At 47.4% G+C, this 20,805-nt stretch overlaps 1 protein-coding gene across 1 annotated transcript in view; it reads right to left on the bottom strand.

Moving 5' to 3' along the window:
- Positions 1 to 5,344: 5,344 nt before the first annotated feature.
- The window catches only part of LOC148146447 (putative G protein-coupled receptor 139), a 120,522-nt gene continuing 105,061 nt past the window's right edge, over positions 5,345 to 20,805 (bottom strand). Inside the window, exon 2 of the mRNA XM_087998667.1 lies at positions 5,345 to 6,255. Coding sequence (XP_087854793.1) covers positions 5,345 to 6,255 — 911 coding nt within the window. The remainder of the gene's footprint in view (positions 6,256 to 20,805) is intronic.

Below are 20,805 nucleotides of genomic sequence, written 5' to 3'. Positions count from 1 at the left end.
CACACTGACCACCTCACACTCACTCCATCACCATCATCCTGACCCTCTCACAGTCACTCCTTCACTCTCACCCTGACCCCCACACAGTTACTACATCACTGTCACACCGGCCCACGCACACTCACTCCATCACCATCACACTGACCACCTCACACTCACTCCATCACCATTACCCTAACCCCCTCACACTCACTCCATCACTGCCTCACTTACACCCTCAAACACACTCCATTACAGTCACCCTGACCCCTCGCACTCACTCCATCAGTTAGCCCTACAGTCACTATGACTCACTCCATCACTGCCACACCGGCACACTCACACTCACTCCATCACCATTACCCTAACCCCCTTACACTCACTCTATCACAGTCACCCTGACGCCCTCACACTCACTTCATAACCGTCACCTTTATCCCCACAGACTCGCGACATCACTGTCACTTCGGCCCACTCACACTTACTCCATCAATGTCACCCTGACCCCCTCTCACTCACTCCATCACCGTCAACCTTACACCCTCACACACACTCCATCACCGTCACACTGACCACCTCATACTCATCTATCAAAGTCGCAAAGATTCCCTCACACTCACTTCATCACTATCACACAGGCCCACGCACACTCACTCCATCAATGTCTCCCTGACCCCATCACACCCTCTCCATCACCATTACCCTGCCCACTCTCACCCACTCCATCACCGTAACACTGATTCCCTCACACTCATTCCATCACCTTCCCCCGACCCTCTCACACTCACTCCATTACCGTCAACCTAACACCCTCTCACTCACTCCATCACCATCACACTGACCACCTCACACTCACACCAACACCATCACACTGACTCCGTCAGACACACTCCATCACCGTCACCCTGACCCCCTCACACTCTTTCGATCACTGTCAACCTATCCCCCTCACACCCAATCCGTCATCGCCTCCCTGACACCCTCAAACGCACTCCATTACAGTCACCCTGACCCCTCACACTCCCTCCATCAGTCAGCCTGACCCCCTTTCACTCACTCTATTACAGTCACCCTGACTACCTCACACTCACTCCATCACCGTCACCTAACCCCCTCATACTCACTCCATCACCGCCATTCTGACACCCTCAAACTCACTCCATTATAGTCACTATGACCACCACACACTCACTGCATCAACATCACACTGGTCCACTCACACTCACTACATCACTGTCACACTGACCCCCTCACACTCACTCCTGCAACAGTCACGCTGACCCCCTCACACTCACTCCATCAACGTGACACTGATATTCTCACACACACACTCCATCACTGCCACCCTGACCCCTGCACATTCAGTCCACCACCGTCACACTGACCATCTCACACTCACTCCATCATTGTCTCCCTGACTCTCTCACACTCACGCCATCACTGTCACACTGACCCCCTCACACTCACTCCTGCAACAGTCACGCTGACCCCCTCACACTCACTCCATCAACGTGACACTGATATTCTCACACACACACTCCATCACTGCCACCCTGACCCCTGCACATTCAGTCCACCACCGTCACACTGACCATCTCACACTCACTCCATCATTGTCTCCCTGACTCTCTCACACTCACGCCATCACTGTCAGCCTGACCCCCTCACACTCACTCCTGCAACAGTCACACTGACCCCCTTATATCACTCCATCTCTGTCACTCAATCACCCTCACACTCATCAACGTCACTGTCACACCGGCCCACTCACACTCACTCCATCACCGTCACCATGAACCCCTCACACTCACTCCATCACCGTCACACTGACCCTATTACACTCACTCGATCACAGTCACCCTGATCCCCTAACACTCACTCCATCACCGTCACCATGAACCCCTCACACTCACTCCATCACCGTCACCATGATCCCCACACACTGACTCCGTCACTCTCACACCGGCCCAATAAAACTCACTCCATTCGTCAGCCTGACCCCCTTAAACAGACTCTATCACCTTCACCCTGATCCACTCACACTCACTCCATCACTGTCACACTGACCCCCTCACACTCACTCCATTAACGTCACCCTGAACCCCTCACACTCACTCCATCACCAGCACAATGACCCCCTCACACTCCATCACTTTCTCCCTTACCCCCTCACACTCACACCATCACCATCACCATGACCCCCTCACACTCACCCCACCACAATCAACCTGACCCCATCACACAACTCCATCACCATCACCCTGTTTTCCTCACACTCACTCCATCACCGTAACCATGACCCCCACACACACTCACATACCATCACTGTCACTTTGACCCCCTCACACTCACTCCAACACCGTCACACTGACCGTCTCACATTAACTCGATCACCGTCACACTGACCACCTCACAAGCACCCTATCACCGTCACCCTGACCCCCTCACACTCACTTCATTACCATCACACTGACCATCCACACTCACTCCTTCACCCTCACCCCCAAACAGTCACTCCATCACTCTCACACCGGCCCACGCACACTCGCTCCATCACCATCACCCTAACCCCCTCACACTCACTCCATCACTGCCTCCCTGACACCCTCAAACGCACTCCATTACAGTCACCCTGACTCCCACACTCCCTCCATCAGTTAGCCTGACCCTCTCACACTCACTCCATCACCCTCACACAGACCACCTCACACTCACTCTATCAAAGTCATCCAGACTCCCTCACACTCACTTCATCACCATCACACCGGCCCACGCACACTCAGTCCATCACTGTCACCCTGACTCCCTTACACCCACTCCATCACTGTCACCCTGACTCCTCACACTCACTCCATCACCGTCACCCTGCCCGCCCCACACACACTCGATCCATCACTGTCACCCTGCCCCGCCTCACAACCACTCCATCACCGTAACACTGATTCCCACACACTCACTCCATCACCTTGCCCCGACCCCCACGCTCAGTCCATCACCGTCACCCTGACCCCCTCACACTCACTCCATCACCATCAGACTAACCTTCTCACACTCACTCCATCACCGTCATCCTGACCCTCTCACAGTCACTCCTTCACCCTCATCCTGACCCCGACACAGTTACTCTATCACTGCCACACCGGCCCACGCACACTCGCTCCATCATGGTCACCCTAACCCCCTCACACTCACTCCATCACTGCCTCCCTGACACCCTCAGCACACTCCATCACCGTCACCCTGACTCCCTCACACTCACTCCTTCACCGTCATACTGATCGCCTCATACTCACTCCATCACTGTCACCCTGACACCCTCACAGTCACTCCATCACCATCACCCTGACCTCCCCTCCCTCATTCCATCACCGTCACCCTGCCCCCCTCACTCTCACTATGTCACACATTGCCGCACACCGCCCTCATCATCTCGCTCACCACCACTCACTCCACCACCATCACTCTCACAGCCGCACAAAACCCCCACCGTCCCACACACACCCACACACTCCACCATTATCACAAACGCTGCCACACACTACCCACACTTTCATGCTCTGCCACCACACTTCACCACCATCATACACACTGCCCTACCCCACCCCCACCGACACGCTCACCCCCACGCCCTCCTCCACCATCACATATACTGCTCCACACCACCTCCACCGTCACGCTCACTCCCATACACTCCAACACTCTCACACACACTGCCCCACAACACGCCCACCGTCACGCTCACACCCAAACACTCCACCACCCTCTCACACATTGTCCCACAACGCCCTCACCGTCATGCCCACACCCACACACTCCACCTCCATCACACACACTGCCCGCACCACCGCCACCGTCACGCTCACCCCCACACTCTCCACCACCCTCACACACACTGCACCACACCGCCCTCACCGTCATGCTCACGACCATCACACTCTACCACCATCACACACAATGCCTCAAACCACACCCACTGTCAGGCCTACCCTCACACTCTCCCCTACTGTCACGTTCACTCTCCTGCACAGTCGCCCACCATCACACTCATTCCACCACACAATGCCCCACTGTCATGCTCACTCACCCTGCACAAAGCCTCACAATCAGACTCACTCAAATACATTCTTCCCCATTGCATCGCTCATTCCCCCAAACACAGCCACAACCTGATTCTCAGACCCCGTGCACTCCCCCACCATCACGCTCACTCTCCCGCATATTCCCACTGTCCCGTACACTCCCCAGCACACGCCCCCATCGTCATACTCACTTCCTCACACTCTCCCACACCGTTACGCTCTCTCCCCCACACCTTCCCCCACCATCAGGCTCATTCCCTTACACACTCCCCCCGCATCACGCTCACACGCCCACGCAGTCTCCCACCATCACACCCATCACACACCTTAAACTGAGCTCCTGCCTGTGAACACCGACCAAGTTGATCCCCTCTAAATGGCCTTTGACTCCATCCCCATTCTAATTCCTGAGTAACAGACAGTATGTCTCACACAATGTGTTCTGTTTGTGATAACTTGTTGTACTAGTCTCAGCCACAGACTATGGTGCCACTCCACCTGTTACCCCCTAGTAACGGCTCATGTTCGCACACCCACTGTGTCCCCGAGCAATGGCGTTTGGCCCAAGCTCCATACAGTTGCCGAACAATAGCCTGACATGCCGCCCCAATCTCTGTTGCCTAACATCGGCCTGAAGATCGACAACCCTCTTCTGTTCCCCCAGCACCGAAGGATTCGAGGAAGACAGCAACGTTGGGAGGTTATGATTGCAAAATGGAAAGAGAGTGAATGAGATTAGGGAAGGCAACGACAGTGGAATTGAGTGTGTAAATGGGAAAAGGAGAGAGAAATAGCAGCGCAATGTGAGAGTGAGAGAGATATATGAAGGGAGAGGGACAAAGGGAACAAGGTGAATTCTGCTGATAGCCAAGTTGGAGTGGGAGACCCAGAAGTGCGAGTAAGGGCAGAGGGAGTTAAACCCATCTCCTGAGCTCAGGGCGCAGTGCCCTCCCCTTCCCTGAGGATCAGGACTTGGGGCTGAGTCTGTCTCACTCCAGCTCAGCTTCTCCAACAAAAAGGCACACAACAACATCGGTCACTCTGCTGCTCGGCATGCTTTAATCAACATTTTTATTGTTTACAAATGGAAGTGAAGGATATAGTCAGTGGGATGGTGCCTTTTCTCACTGGCCCCTGAGTTGTGAGAAACATTGAAATGTTACCCTGTAACCCCCCTGTGGGATAAAGATGGACAAACCAGCGCGACCCTCAGTCTGTTACCATAGCGACAGCCTGCTCCATCGATGAAACACTTCACTGAAATGAGAAAATCCCGGATGGATTGATTAATGAGGGAATTTGATGGATGGATGGATTTGGGTGAAGGGATATTTCAGCACATTCTTCAGCTGTTGCCTGAACTTAGTCTGGGTCACGGCATAAATCACGGTGTTTGTGCAGCAACTGAGGAGCTGCAGCATGAAGCCCAATTCCCGCACAAAGCCATCGAGATACACAGTCGTATTACCAATATACCAAATCCGACTCCATATAGAATACAACATTAACGTTGACCATAACAAGATGAAATTGGCCGAGATCACAAACAGTAAAATGATGGATTTTTTTCGGTTTCTCATTTCAGTGTCAGACTGAGCGTTCCCATTGGTGTGAGTGCGGAGTCTCCTGCGGGCTCTGCTGGTCACTAAAATGTGTCTGACGGTGAGAACATTGAGCAGCAGAATCAGGAGAAATGGGACACACGGGGTTAGAATGTGGTGGAGGAACTCGATTGTGACCCAGACAATGGAGAATGCAACAGCGTCTGTTACCTCACAAAACCAGGGGTCGTTCCACATCCAATACCGAGCCGTGAGCATGAAATACCAGGAAATGTTCTTTAAACAGCTCAGCACAGTCACTGCTCCCAGAACCACAGCCGCCGTTTTCTCACTGCAATATTTACTTTTCAGCTTCTGGCAACAAATGGCCACAAACCGATCAAAGGTGAAAGTGACGGTGAACCAGACAGAGCAGTCAGTGGCTGCATAAAGCAGGACGGCGTGGATATTACACACGGGGACAGAGTAACTCATGAAATAAAACTGTTCCCGATAAACAATCGGAATGTGTCTCAGGATCAGGTCGAGGATAATGACCAGGAGATCTGCCGCTGCCATGGCCCCCAGGTAACATCTGACACATGGAGACAATCCACAATCTTTATAAAGCAGGACGTAGATGGTCACTACGTTAACTGTGAGGAAGGAAAACAAACCCATTATCCATCAGCCTGGAGGCAAAGGGACCCGTTTGATTGGGGACCCAGTGAGATTTTCAAATGTGTCCCTGTATTCAGAGATTTATTAAAATAATTTGAGCTGGAATAACAAATGGGAAGGTCTGAATTACTGACAAAAATGTGACATAAACCACAAGAAACCCTCCCTCCCCAAACACACAGAGACACATCCATAAGGACAGATGCTTTCTGGAACATTCCCACACACTCGATCGCTCGACAGCAGACACAGGTCACTCCTTCCCAGTTCCTAATACGGAGGGTGGAAATATTGCTGTCCTGAAGGATTCTCTCCCAGTTTCTTGAATACAAACGGAGATTGGGAATTCCTGTATTTTGGACTAAATTGTGGTCGATCCTGTGTCGTGAAGAAATGTAAACGCAGGGAAAACGTATTCACCCCTTTAACTGCCTGAGGAGCCTTTGGAACAGTGTCTCCTTCTCTCCCTGGAACGGGATTTCTTCCCTCGGGATCCTATCATTTGTTCAATTCACTGACATCCGGCCATTCACAAACAATGTCAGGGACAGAACGTTCCGGGGAATGTCAGTTATAGAATGTTGGGGACTGAACGTTCCGGGGAATGCCAGTTATAGAATGTCGGGGACAGAAATTTCCAGAGAATGTCAGTGAAAGAATGTTGTGGATAGAGCATTCCGGGGAATGTCAGTTATAGAATGTAGGGACAGAACGTTCCGGGGAATGTCAGTTATAGAATGTCGGAGACAGAACGTGCCGGGGAATGTCAGTTATAGAATGTCGGAGACAGAACCTTCCGGGGAATGTCAGTTAGAGAATATCGTGGGCAGAACGTTCTGGGGAATGTCAGTTATAGAATGTTGGGGACAGAACGTTCCGGGGACTGTCAGTTATAGAATTTCGGGGGCACAACGTTCCAGGGAACTCCTTGACCTGTCCAACAACTTTCCCCACTACCCACCCCACCAACATGATGTACTGTGCACAGGCTACATATCCATCCAGCACGCTGAGCTGCACTGACTACATCATTGCATAATCTCTAAACTTATTCACTAGATAGTCTATTCACCACAACGACCTGTGCAATAATCACCCGTGAATTAACCTGCAAACTTGGAGCAGTTACCCTCCCCTCATGTAGAGCTGTGCACCCCACCCCAGTGCATTGCTCAGTAACACTGTGTTAGATCACTGCCCAGTGTGGGGAAACTTGCATCCCATGCTGGAAGTGACAGGATGTGCAGCTCCCACCCATTTCCAGCTCCATGTCTAGATTAGAGTGATGCTGGAAAAGCTCAGCAGTTCAGGCAGCATCCGAGGAAGAGTAAAATAGACGTTTCAGGGAAAAGCCCTTTATCAGGAATGAATGTTGTTACCCGAAAGGTTGATTTTACTCCTCCTCGGATACTGCCTGAACTGCTAAGCTTTTCCAGCATCACTCGAATCGAGACTCTGGTTTCCAGCATCTGCAGTCATTGTTTTTACACAACTCCATATCTCCATTGTGCCATGACAAGGGGGTGCTGTGAGTGTGAACATCACTGCCAGAGAGAGATGGTGGGGGTATCAGTTTAGATATCACCACAAGAGAGGGGTTTAGGGTATAGACAGAGAGGGGGAGACTGAGAGACAGTGTCATAGAAGGATGTGTTCCCAGGTTTCAGAATGCTGAAATGTAGACACTTCGATAACATCCTGTAACATGAGCCAGTCTTCCCAGGAAAGATGGGAAAAAGGGATATTGATGTGAGGTCAGATGAGCATTTGTTCTGCATCTTTGTAACAGGAAGTGGTTTCAACAGAATCTATGACCCATTCGGCAGATTATAACAGTAAATTATTTTTGTTTGATTTTCCTTGAGTGTGACAGAGAGATTGTCCAAACGAGGCTGAGCTAGTTTCCTGGTGCTGTCGTACCGAACTCCCCTCATTAACTACCCAACCCACCCTTTCATTCAGTAACAGCCCGATTCTGCCACCCATCATAACTGGAGGTACTCACCACCACCCGGTTATCTCTGGATATTCCGACGATGGCAATTACACCACGGTTTGTTGACAGGGCACGGAGGTCCTGGTTGATGTGCTAGTATAGAGGGAGACCATTCATTTCCCAGAGAGAGCCACACCACCAGACCCACCGAGCATGGTCTGAGCTCACCACCCAGCTCAGTGCGGTATCTGCAGTCTGAGGAAATGTCCAGCAATACGGGACAAGCATCAAAACGCTTCCCCGCTCTGTCAGGGTAAAGGTCACTGTGTCCTCTCTGATCCCTCGCACTCACTGTATATCTGTTACAGCACCTACACCCAAACAAGGCTCATGCTCTACCACTCTCACTGCTGCATGCAGCACCTTCCCCTCCACCCCATCTCTCTCTCTCTCTCTCTCCCCTCCACTTTCCCCACACCAACAGCATTGCATGGATCTAACACTGTGTCCTGACTCCCTCCGAACCCCTCCCTATATTTCCCCACCGACACCAGCACTAACAGCAGGACCATTCACTCCCATCCTTAGTCCCTCCCTCTCTTCTTCCCATTCCAGGAGAAACAGCCTGTAAAAGGACATAAAGGGCCAAGCTGGGTGGTGGAGTGCCCGATATCCGTTCCCTCACTCCCCCTTCCCCCGCCATGTGTGTGTGTGGGGGGTTCCATGGTATGAGCCGGAGCGGATGGGGAAGCTTCGTGTGGAGATTCTGAAACATCCACGTCCCACCGACCGAGTAATGAGCAATGTTCAGTGAAGGGCAATTCTCACTTTAAAACCACTAGCAGCTCTGTTTCCCCCCGGCACAACTTATAAGCTGTGGCCCTGATGCCATCGCCCTTTTGTGTTGAGCTGCTACAAATGGAATCCCCATGGTCTCGGTGGGCTCACAACACATCGTCACCACTACCTCCCAGGAAGGGAATATGGAGGCTCCCTCATACACCTCCCTCTGTGAACAGCTCAGATACTGAAACTAATCTGTGATAGTTACTGCTCTCCCCACTTGTCCTGACATCTTCAACAATCTGTGCTCATATACAACAGCGCTCTCTGCTCCTGCACCCGCTTTATAATGGCACAGCCTGTTTTCAACTATCTTTCATTGTCTTTCCTGCCAGAGTGTATCACCTCAAACTGCTCTGCATTGATCCCCATCTGCCATAAACCTGACCACTACACCAACGTGTGATTGTCCTGTTAGAGTTCCACACTCTCCTCCATAGACTTCAGGTTTGGTCTTATCTACAAACATTGAGATTGTCATAGCATCACAGTCCTCATGAAACAACTGAAATTCCTGTCACACTCACGAGTGTGAGCCAGTGAAATACTGCTATATTCCCAATACTGCTGTTTAATTTAATTTACCAGATGAGCTTCACGCCGTGTGCTAACAATTCCTGTCAGTGTATCTGTGTGTCTCTGAGTGGGGCAGGTCTGACAGTCCCTGTGGTGCTTAAAGTGATGCGATGCCACCCTCTGCTGGCCTCTACACGCCTCTGCACAGGCATTTTCAGAGGGTGAAAACCAACAGGGATTAATTTCGAGAGGGGGAGGGAGAGGGCACCTGCTCACAACACCATCCAAAACTGATGCCTCATCCATGTACTGATCTAAATATTCTTTAAACGTTGTAGCTGTCCCTGCCTTCACGACTTCCTCTGGAAGTTCATTCCACACCCAAGCCAGCTTCTGTCTAAAATCATAACCTCTCATGACTTTTGTAAATCTTTTTCCTCGCACCGTAAAATATCCCTCAGTTTTGAATCCCCAACTCTAGGGAAAAGACATTAGCCCTTCAGATTATCTGTACCCCTCATTATTTTGTAAACTTCTGTGAAGTTACCCCTTAATCTCATCCTCTCCAGTGAAAAAAAGTCCGAGCCTAACCAGACTCTCCTTATCGTTCACGATCTCCACTCCCAGCAACATCCAGATTAATCTCTTCTGAACCCTCTCCAGTTTAATAATATCAAGGTCAATAACATTAAAGTGAAAAGTCAATGTATTTTATAAGTGTAGGGGAGACCAAAACTAGAGGGCATAGGTTTAAGGTGAGAGATAAACATTTAAAAGTGACCTAAGGGGCAGATTTTTCACACAGAGTGTGGTGTGCCTATGGAATGAGCGGGCAGGGAGACCGGACTGACACAGTATTCCAGAAGAGGTCTCGCCAATATCCTGTACAACCACAACATGACGTCCCAATTCCGATACTCAAAGGTCTGACCAATGAAAACAAGTGTGCTAAACACCTTCTTAACCACACTATCTATCGGAGATGCAAATTTTAAAGGACTATACTTGACGGCCCAAGTCTAAGTTCTACAACACTACCAAAGACCCTACTTTTAATTGTATAGGTCCTGCTCCTGTTTGATTTACCAAATCCAATACCTCGCATTAATCCAATCTAAACTCCACTTGCCACTCTTCAACCCAGTGATTGATATTGCCACCTACTCACCTTCCTCATTTAATTTTAAAATTCCTTCCCCTCTGCAGGACACCTTGATTCCGGCCTTGATTTTCACAAAGACCCTGAGCTTGGGTTGCCTTGTGTTGTTAGGGAGATGAGGGACTGATTGTAGACACAGTCAGTGGGGAAGAGAGGTTGGACAGTAATCAGCTGTCTTGTATCATTTCATGGTTTAAGGAAGAGGGCAGTCACACATGAGAGGTGGGTAATGCTGATCCGTATTTTGAGGCCAGAAATTATGGTCTTTCTCTGTCTCTGTCTATTCAAGACCCTTTATTGTGCAGAGTGTGTCTGCAGGATTTCTTTCCCTAATATTACAGACTACAGATAATAGTGATTAAAGGTGGTCATAATTAATTTCGATGGCACAGCACGTATACTCAACATCCTACAGTTAAGACAAATACCTTGCATTTGTTTAGCAACACAAAGTGTTTTGTGTCGTTCAATAATGGTAACCTGATTATAATAACTCCACACAAAGCTGAACGCTGTTACATAAAATATGACCGAAAATCTGGGTATGGTCGTGTAGTTGGTAGTGTCCCTGCCTCTGAGCCAGAGCTCTGCATTCTATTCCAATACCTGAACTTGTGTGGTAGTGTTCCTCGCTCTGAACTAGAAGGTCTGGATTCAGGTCCACCCTGTTGCAGAGGTATGTCACAGCATGTCAGAACAGGCTGATGAAAAAACACACAGGCGAATAATGTTACAGCTTTATGGGTATTGCTGAGTGACGCTAGTGTCCCTACCTCCGGACACAAAGGTCTGGGTGTAAATCCCACAGAAATGTCGCAGGATACATCTGAACAAACTGACTAAAATGGATTTAGAATTGTGACTTGATGGAGAAGGAAGAGGTGTCAGTATTGATTTTAAGAATTTAGATGCGGGATGACTGAAAGCAACCGCAGGAGGTGCAAGACTTGGGCCCACACCTCCCCCCTCACCTCCCTCCAAGGCCCCAAAAGAAACTTCCATATCCGCCACAGATTCACCTGCGCCTCCACACACATCATCTATTGCATCCTCTGCACCCGATGTGGCCTCCTCTATATTGGGGACACACGCCGCCTACTTGCGGATCATTTCAGAGAACACCTCTGGGACACCCAGACCAACCAACCCAACCACCCTGTGGCTCAACACTTCAACTCCCCCTCCCACTCCACCAAAGATATGCAGGTCTTTGGACTCCTCCATCGCCAGACCACAACAACACGGCGGTTGGAGGAAGAGCGCCTCATCTTCCGCCTAGGAACTCTCCAACCACAAGGGATGAACTCGGATTTCACCAGTTTCCTCATTTCCCCCCCCAACCTTGTCTCAGTCTAATCCATCGAATTCAGCACCGCCTTCCTAACCTGCAATCTTCTTCCTGACCACTCCGCCCCCACCCCAGTATGACCTATCACCCTCACCTTGACCTGTTTCCACCTATCACATTTCCGACGCCCCTCTCCAAGTCCCTCTTCCCTACCTTTTATCTTAGCCTGCTGGACAAACTTTCCTCATTCCTGAAGAAGGGCTTATGCCCGAAACGTCGATTCTCCTGTTCCCTGGATGCTGCCTGACCTGCTACGCTTCTCCAGCAACACATTTTCTGCTCATGACTGAAAGTACAGCCATTCGTGTTGATTGGGGTCACATTTCGCAGCAGTAAAGGTTTTTAAAATCAGAACGGTCAAGGATAGGGTGAGTAGTCAGGGTTTTTCATCAGGTTATGGGTGTCCAAAACTAGAGGGCATTGGTTAAAAGTGAGAGGGGCAAGGTTTTGAAGAGGCCTAAGGAGCACCTTTTCGCGCAGAGGGTGGTGTACGTCTGGAATGAGCTGCCAGAGGAAGTGATGGAGGCTGGTACAACTACAGCATGTAAAAGGCATTTGGATGCTGACAGACCTGCCGAGCTTTTCCAGCAATTTCTGTATTTGTTACAAAATGCATTCATTTTAACACAAGTATACTGAATACATTAAACATTTTAGTTTTTAATGACGCAGCAACATATAAACATATCTTCAAAGTGACCGAGACCATTTTCTGTTAAGGGTATGGCTCTGTGTATGACGGCAGCAATGATGCACCTACATGGGACAGGGAATATGATGGAGACATAGGTTGAACAATGTACAAGGAGACCTCACATGGTCCCGTTTGGGAAAGGATGACATTACTGTATGATACAACTCAGAGAGGCAGAAAATGTAATCTGCCTGAGAAGGATTGGCCTATTGCAATCTCTCTCCTTCCTTGTTCCTCATCACAGCAATGTGTGCGAGCTAAAAATACAACTCTAAAATCATCGTTACCATTCTTATTTTTATAGAATCCCTGCAGTGTGAAACCATGCCTTTCGGCCCAATAACTTCATACCAAGCTTCCAAAGAATAACCTTCCCACCCGTTACCCTATATTTACCCCTGACGAATGCACCTAACCTAGAAATCCCTGAACACTATGGACCATTTAGCATGGCCAATCCACCTAACCTGCATAGCTTTGGACTGTGGGAGGAATCTGGAACACCCATTAGAAGCTCACACAAACAAGGGGAGAATGTACAAACTCCACACAGACAGTCGCCCAAGTTTAGAATCAAACACGGGTCCCTGATGCTATGAGGCAGCGGTGCTAACCATTGAGCCACCGTGCTACTCTTTGGGCGATCACTGACCAGAATCCAATGGAATCTCCTCCCTGCCTAATGCTCAGGGAATTCAGCGAAATCCAACTTTTCCAGGATGAAATCCCATTACTAGCAGCTGTGTGAGTCGAATATCTTCAGAAGAAGAATAATATTTTAGGCAATCTCAGTTTTTACTTTTGTCGTGAGTTACACTAAGATTTCGACAAAGTTCTTCAAGTTAAAATTACAGAGATTTTGTTTATCATTTTGTGTGTGTGTGTGTGTGTGTGTGTGTGTGTGTGTGTGTGTGTGTGTGTGTGTGTGTGTGTGTGTGTGTGTGTGTGTGTGTGTGTGTGTGTGTGTGTGTGTGTATCTCAGTGTTTTAAACAGGGAAATATTGATTATATATTTGCATTACCCAAACAGTTTGCCATTCATCTTTCCATCCTTGTTTGAGTAAAATTGCTCTGGATCATAAACATGCTATTTTAGCAGATTAAAGAAACTAGCCTGACGTGTTCCTAAAACTGACCCTGATCCAGTCTGAGACGGATATCATCGGCCACATCACCGACCTGGTTACACTTAACATTTGTTGTGAGCAGTGGAGCAGTGGGACTAGAAAAGGAAACAGTGACCCAAAAAGCCGGGGAACTATAGACCCGTGAGCCTGATGTCAGTGGTGGATATGTTGTTAGAGGTGATTCTGAGGTATAGGATTTACATACATTTGGGAAGGCAAGGGCTGATCGGGGTAGGCAACGTGTCTTTCTGCTTTGGAAATCATGTCTCATTAATTTGATTGAGTTTTATGAAGAGGTGACAAAGAAGATTGATGAAGGCAGTTTGCTAGACATTGTCCACATGGACCTCTGTAAGGTGTTCATAACATTCCGATTGGTAGGCAGATGAGTAAGGTTCGGTCACATGGGATACAGAGGAAGCTCGTCATAATCGGTTTGAAGGAAGAGACGTATTTTTCAGACTGGAGGCTAGTGAGAAGCACTGTGCTGTAAGAATCAGTACTGAGTTCACTGCATTTTATCATTTATGTCAGGGATCTGGATGTGAATATGGGGGCCATAGTCCGTAAGGTTACAGCTTACATCAGAAAGGTGGTGAGGTAGATTATTTCAGAGTACAACGAGACCACAATTAGATGGAACAATGGTGCAAGATGACAGATGACGTTTAATTTCGATAAACACGAGGTTTTGCAATTTGGGAAGGCAAATCAGGGCAGAAATTATACACTTAATGGTAAGGTCCTGGGGAGTGTTGTAGAACAAAGGGACCGATGGCTGCAGGTACATTGTTCCTTGAAAGTGGAGTTGCAGGTGGACAGTGTGGCGTAGAACACATTTGGCAATTTTGACTTAATCAGTCAGACCATTGAATATAGGAGTTGCATCTGTATAGGATGTTGGTGCGGCCACGTTAAGAATACTGCATACAACTTGTTGGTGTGCAGAAAAGAGTGACACGGATGTTCCAGGACTGGAGGGAATTGAGCTTTTGGGAGAGGTTGATTAGATTGAGGTGTTTCTCCCTGGAGTGTCAGAGGCAGAAGGGTGACATTATAGTGGTATATAAAACCATCAGGGGCATGTACATTCCGAACAGACACTTTCTGTTTCCCAGGGTAGGAGAGCCCACACAAGAGAGCATAGGTTGAAGGCGAGAGGGCGAATGATTTAGAAGGGACCTTAGGGTAAATGTTTCACACAGAGAGTGGTGTGTGTACAGAAAGTGCTGTCAGAGGAAGTGGTGAAGTTGGTTACAATCTCACATTTAAAAAGTATCTGAAAGAGGAGGGATATTGGCCAAATGCTGGCAAATGGGACTGGATCAGATTTGATATCTGATCGGAGTGAACAAATTGGACTAACGGGTCTGTTTCCGTTCTGCATGACTCTCTGATTCTACAAGAGGGATGACGAAAAATTCTAAAATACCCTTTCAAGTCAGAATTCTCTTCACTGAAAGTTTATCGTGCCTCTATGTTCACATTGATTGAAGGCTGCTTTAGTTAAATATTTGACAGGGAAGTGAGTCACAGATAATGGGATACAGACAGGACAGTGGGACTGAGTCCAAAATCTGATCAGCCACAATCTTAGTGCCTGGTGAAGAAGGCTCAAAGTATCTAATGACCCACTCCTGCTCCTCAGTCCCATGTTCCTGTGTTCCATTCTGCACACCAACCCTTTTAGACAGGAGCAGTGGAAGGCTACTTACTACTATAAACTGGTGCACAGCAATAGAGGAGATCATTCAGCCCTTCAAGACTATCACACACGCTTTGAGGTGATTTTGGAAATGTAATTGGAAAGCCCAGGCTGGGTATGAAAGAGGCCCCTCATCTCTCTTTACAGAGCTTCTCCTGTCTGCGACTTGTGCTTCATTGTTGGTCATGTTCTAGACACAAATTCAATGTGAATACAGCTCACATACCTCACCCAGAGATGGCTCACAAAATCCTCTGGTTTCCTGACTGCAACATTCAATATCAGAACATTCACGAAAATAACACCCACTACCTTTCCAATGACAGAATGTGTGACTATTAGAAACAGGGGCAGGTCATTCACTCCCCAAGCCTGCCTTGCCCTTCACTAAGATCGTGACTGATCTGTTCTTGGTCTCAAATCCTCTTTCATAACCAATTCTTCATAGCTCTCAAAGCTGTGACAGGACAATATCCATCGACCTCCTCTTCATATACTTTCAGTAATCTAGCTCCCCGAACACTCTTGAGAAGAGAAATCCTGACATTCAATACCATCTGTTTGAAAAAAGCACTCGCTGCTCCTATATCATGGCTTATTGATATGAACAAAAGGGGTTAACACAAGGGTTCAGGTACAAATGACTGGCCCTGATATCAAGGCTGTGGTTACCTTCTGCTGGCATCAAGGAGCTTAATAAAACTGGACTTAATGGGAAACAGTGAAAACTCTCCAGTGTTTGGAGTCAAACATGGCACAACGGAAGTTGTTCATCATCTCCGTCCGGGGTCACCTCGGTGGGAGATCCTCAGGGTAGCTTCCTCTTCACAAACATCTTCAGCTGCTTTATCAATTTCTCCCCGCCCCCACCTTCCCTACAATATGATCAGAAGTGGGGATGGTCACTGAAGATTCCACAATGTTCAGAACGTTTTGTCCCCCGTCAGCTCCTGAATTGGCCTGTATCCATGAGCAGCAAGACCCACACTCCATTGAGGCTTGTGCTGTTAAAGTGTCTGTAACATTCATGTAACAGCACTACCTGACACTGCACATTGCCACAGTAAAACAAGAGTTCATTCAGCACCTCACGCTGGTTTCACAGGAATATGAGGAAGTCATTCAGCCCATTGACATTATTGGAGATGAACAGGGACAGCCCATTCAGTGCCTCCAGCCTATTACTCAGGAAGAGAAGGGGTCAAGCTGATGGACCACACCAGAGCCCCTCGAAAATATTTGAAGGCGGTCGTGTGGACTCTAATGTTTTCTTATTTTAAAGGAAATGTAAAGTGTCTGTTCCAGATACAATGTGACTGGTCAAACTACTCGGTGTGAAGCAAAACCACCATCTACTTAAACATGAAAGATACGATGAAACCAAAGATAGAGGAATTTAGGATAACTTAAATCTATTGTCCAAGTTAACAGAATAATGGATCTTCGAACTATTACGAATGAACTGTTCCTATATACGAAAATCCCATAAACACAGCCCCTGGCAAAAAAGAATATTCAGAAACAAATTGTCACAAACATTTCTCCAATTTAGGAATTAAAAACAGCATCAAGAGAAAATTCAGAAAGAGTAGCAGCCAGGAGACATATACTGAAGCTTCCAACCCTGTGGAGACCCCAATAGTCTCTGATGTTACTGAGAAACCAAAATCCAATGATCCTAATCTGTGAGAGCTGGCCACACCCATTCAGGCTGCATTAAAATTAACCTAAGGACATCCTCGCTGTTTACTCAAGTGGTCTGAACTAGCCAGCTTGTTAACGATCATTCAATCTCTCTCTGAAAAGAAACCAGGACAAAATAACCGCTTGGAACTACAGCATCATCGCACTTTTAGCACATCGAGACGTCAACAGTAACCAGGGGTAACCCAAACAGGCCCTTGTCCCTGTCCAATCGGACAAGGAAGAACCCAGTCAGTCCCTTGAGTCACTTCAACAGCAATAAGATGAGGCCATTCAGCCCCTTGAGTGAATTCCACAGCAACAAGGGGAGGCCATTCAGCCCCTCGAGCCACTTATACAGGAACAGGAGGAGGCCATTCCCGCCTCAACGTACTTACACAGGGGCAGAATGAGGTAATTGATGCTAATTCCTGATGAATGGCTCATGCCCGTAACATCGATTCTCCTGCTCCTCGGATGCTGCCTGACCTGCTGTGTTTTTCCAGCAATCCACTCTCTACTCTGATCTCCAGCATGGACAGTCCTCACTATCTCCTAATTGATGCTCTAACATGATGAATTAGTGGAGCAGAGGCTGCACTGACAGACTGTAGTGCGTTGTTCCTCCTGGTTCCATTGCTTATGATACACATGTGGGACTTTAATGTGGTTTTCTCGCTCTGACGATTGAAGCCATATGTCTTGTGTGAAGTCTCAATAAGGCATCTTCCATCTCCGAGAAACCAGCCTGGTGTTCTCGATGGAGAGCAGAAGCTGGCGGGAATGGCTCCGTGTTTCAGAATGAAGGTATTGTGGCTACTGAACATGGCGTTCGGTACGGGAAAGTTAATTAAGGCACATAAACAATTAGCAAAGCCACGTTAGACTGATGAATGGATTCTCTAAGTTCAAATCATGCCGATCTTGTTCATGTTGATCATGTCTAATGCACGTCCTGTGCAGTATAACCTGTGTGCCTTGCTCTGTCCAGTCTATTTTCACTCTATGATCTGCCTGGCCATGCTGATATTGATCTGCCTTAACTGCTCATAACTAAAGTGTTTCCCTGTACTGAGGTACACGTGACAATAAATCAGATCAATTAATCCTGGGTAAAGTATGGAACTTCTCACCCTATCAATGTCTCTTTTGGAAATCACTGCCACTCCTCATGTTTTAGCATTGCCATTTCCTCATCTCACACAGCTCCACAGACTAAACCACAACGTCTTCACTCTATCCTCATGTTACCATTACCTATGTCTGGGGTAAGGAGATCATTCCTTACAAGGGAGATCAAATCGGTAGAGAGTGCCCCAAATACTCTCTCAGCAAGTCTATAACATCAGGAAGATGACTTTACTTATGTACTCGAATCATCTTACAATGAAGGACAGCATACCATTGACTGCATCCATTACTTATACAGGGTGTGATTTGGACTGGTCAGCATTGACTTGTGAGTGGGATAAAATGCTTCCCAAATTTGTTAGAGTTCATTGATGTAGTGACCAAGAAGGTTGACGAGGGCAGAGTAGTAGACCTAGTCTCAATGGATTTCAGTAAGGCCTTTGATAAGGTTCCACAAGGCAGGCTGCTCTGGAAGGTTCCATCACGTGTAATGCTGAGGGAAATAGCCAATTGGATACACTGTTGGCTTGATGGTGGGAAGCAGAGGGTTTAGTGGAAGGATGCTTGTCAGACTGGAGGCTGGGTCCATAGCTGTTTGTTATCCATGATTGGGTTGAAAATGTATAAGGCATGATTAGTAAGTTTGCAGGTGGCACTAAAATAAGTGGTAGGGTGATCACTGAGGAAGATTATCAGAAATTGCAGCATAACCTTAATCAAGTGGGGAAGTGGGCCGTAAAATGGAAAATGGAAATTAATGTAGATGTGTGAGTTCTTGCATTTTGGAAACTCAAATTAAGGTAGGAGTTTCATGGTGAATGGGAGGGCCTTAAGGGGTGTAGTGGGCAGAGGGACCTTGGCGTTCAGGTGCATGGCTCTCTGAGAATGGAGTCACATGTAGTCAGGGCAGTGAATAAATCTTTAGACATACTGTCCTTCATCAGGCAGGATATTGAGTATAGATGTTGGGAATTGATGTTTCAGTTACACAGGACTTTGGTAAGGCTGCACTTGGAGTATTGTGTTCAGTTTTTGTCACGTTGTTTTAAGGAGGATGTTATGAAATGAGAAAGAGTGCAGACGAAATGTACGAAGACGTTGCCAGGACCCAATGGTCTGAGTTATAGAGAGAGGTTGGACAAGCTAGGACCTTTTCTTTAGAGTGTAGGAGTTTGAGGGGGGGGGGGGGGGGGGGACCTTATAGAGCTGTATACGATCGTGAGGGTTTATGGATAGGGTGAATGATCTCAGTCTTTTTCCAAGATTTAGAGAATCGAGGACGAGAGGGGATCAGTTCAAGACTAGAGGGGAAGGAATAAAAGGGACCCTGAGGGGCCACTTCTTTACACAGAGGGATGGTACGTGGGATGAGCTACCAGCAGATGTGGTTGAGGTGGGGGAGGGGGTGCATTAACAACATTTCAAAAGCATTTGGATAAATATGTGGATAGGAAAGGACTGGAAGGATATGGGCCAACTGCATGGAAATTGGGTTAGCGTGGATGGGCATTTACAAGGTGGAGTCGCACTCCTTTGTTAATTAAACCCAAACATCCAGGAAAGCTCGCCTCACCTCGTAATCTGTTAAAATATGAGCGACACAGATCTCCTAAATTCCACTATTTAAAAAAAAAACAAGTTAGTTTCTTAACTTTAATAGTGAATACTAAACATAAACTGTTCAAAAACACAAGCCCCTCTTTTCTTAGCTACTTACTATCTGACTCCAACTCTGTAAATATATGCTGTTCTAACAACCCACATATTAAGTATCACAATCTCAAGACCACACATTCTCTATCTTCCCCGCTGTGTTCATTCTTTCAGTTGCTGATCTCCCTGGGTCATGTTTTTTTTTTAACTGCAAGTAGGTTTTACATGATAGAGAGTGGTTGAGATGGCCATTTAGCACTTCTGCTCTACAGCAGTTACTCTGCTGTTGGATGGCAGCGGCTCTCCCTCTAGTGTTCAAAATGCTGGAATTATATACTTCCCATGATACAATAATTCTCATAATTTGATTGCTTTCAAGGTGTCCAAATAATAATATTCGAATTCCGTTGGCTTCTGGTATTCTGAGCGTTATTTAAAATCCTTGGTTATATTTGAATTGGTATCAAAACAGCTATTTCTTACCTAATTGTTACATGTGGAACAGCCTGACCTTTATCTGGCATTTATGGCTGCACTTTCTATTCAGCAAACCCGTTCTGTCTTAAAGTGACCGGACATGCTTTCAGCTTCATAACACCTCACCCGCTTTAGAAAAAAATGAACCATCAGAATGAAAAGATAACTTCATTTATGTTCCTCTAATTCTTAATCACATTATTATGAAATACAAACGTATTAACCTCTGTTATGCCATTCATACTAATTCTGC

This window comes from Chiloscyllium plagiosum, unplaced genomic scaffold (assembly GCF_037043375.1).
Source record: "Chiloscyllium plagiosum isolate Xiang-an unplaced genomic scaffold, Cpla_swu_hap1 HiC_scaffold_21, whole genome shotgun sequence".
Classification (NCBI taxonomy): domain Eukaryota; kingdom Metazoa; phylum Chordata; class Chondrichthyes; order Orectolobiformes; family Hemiscylliidae; genus Chiloscyllium; species Chiloscyllium plagiosum.
This window is presented reverse-complemented; position numbering and strand designations above follow the sequence as displayed.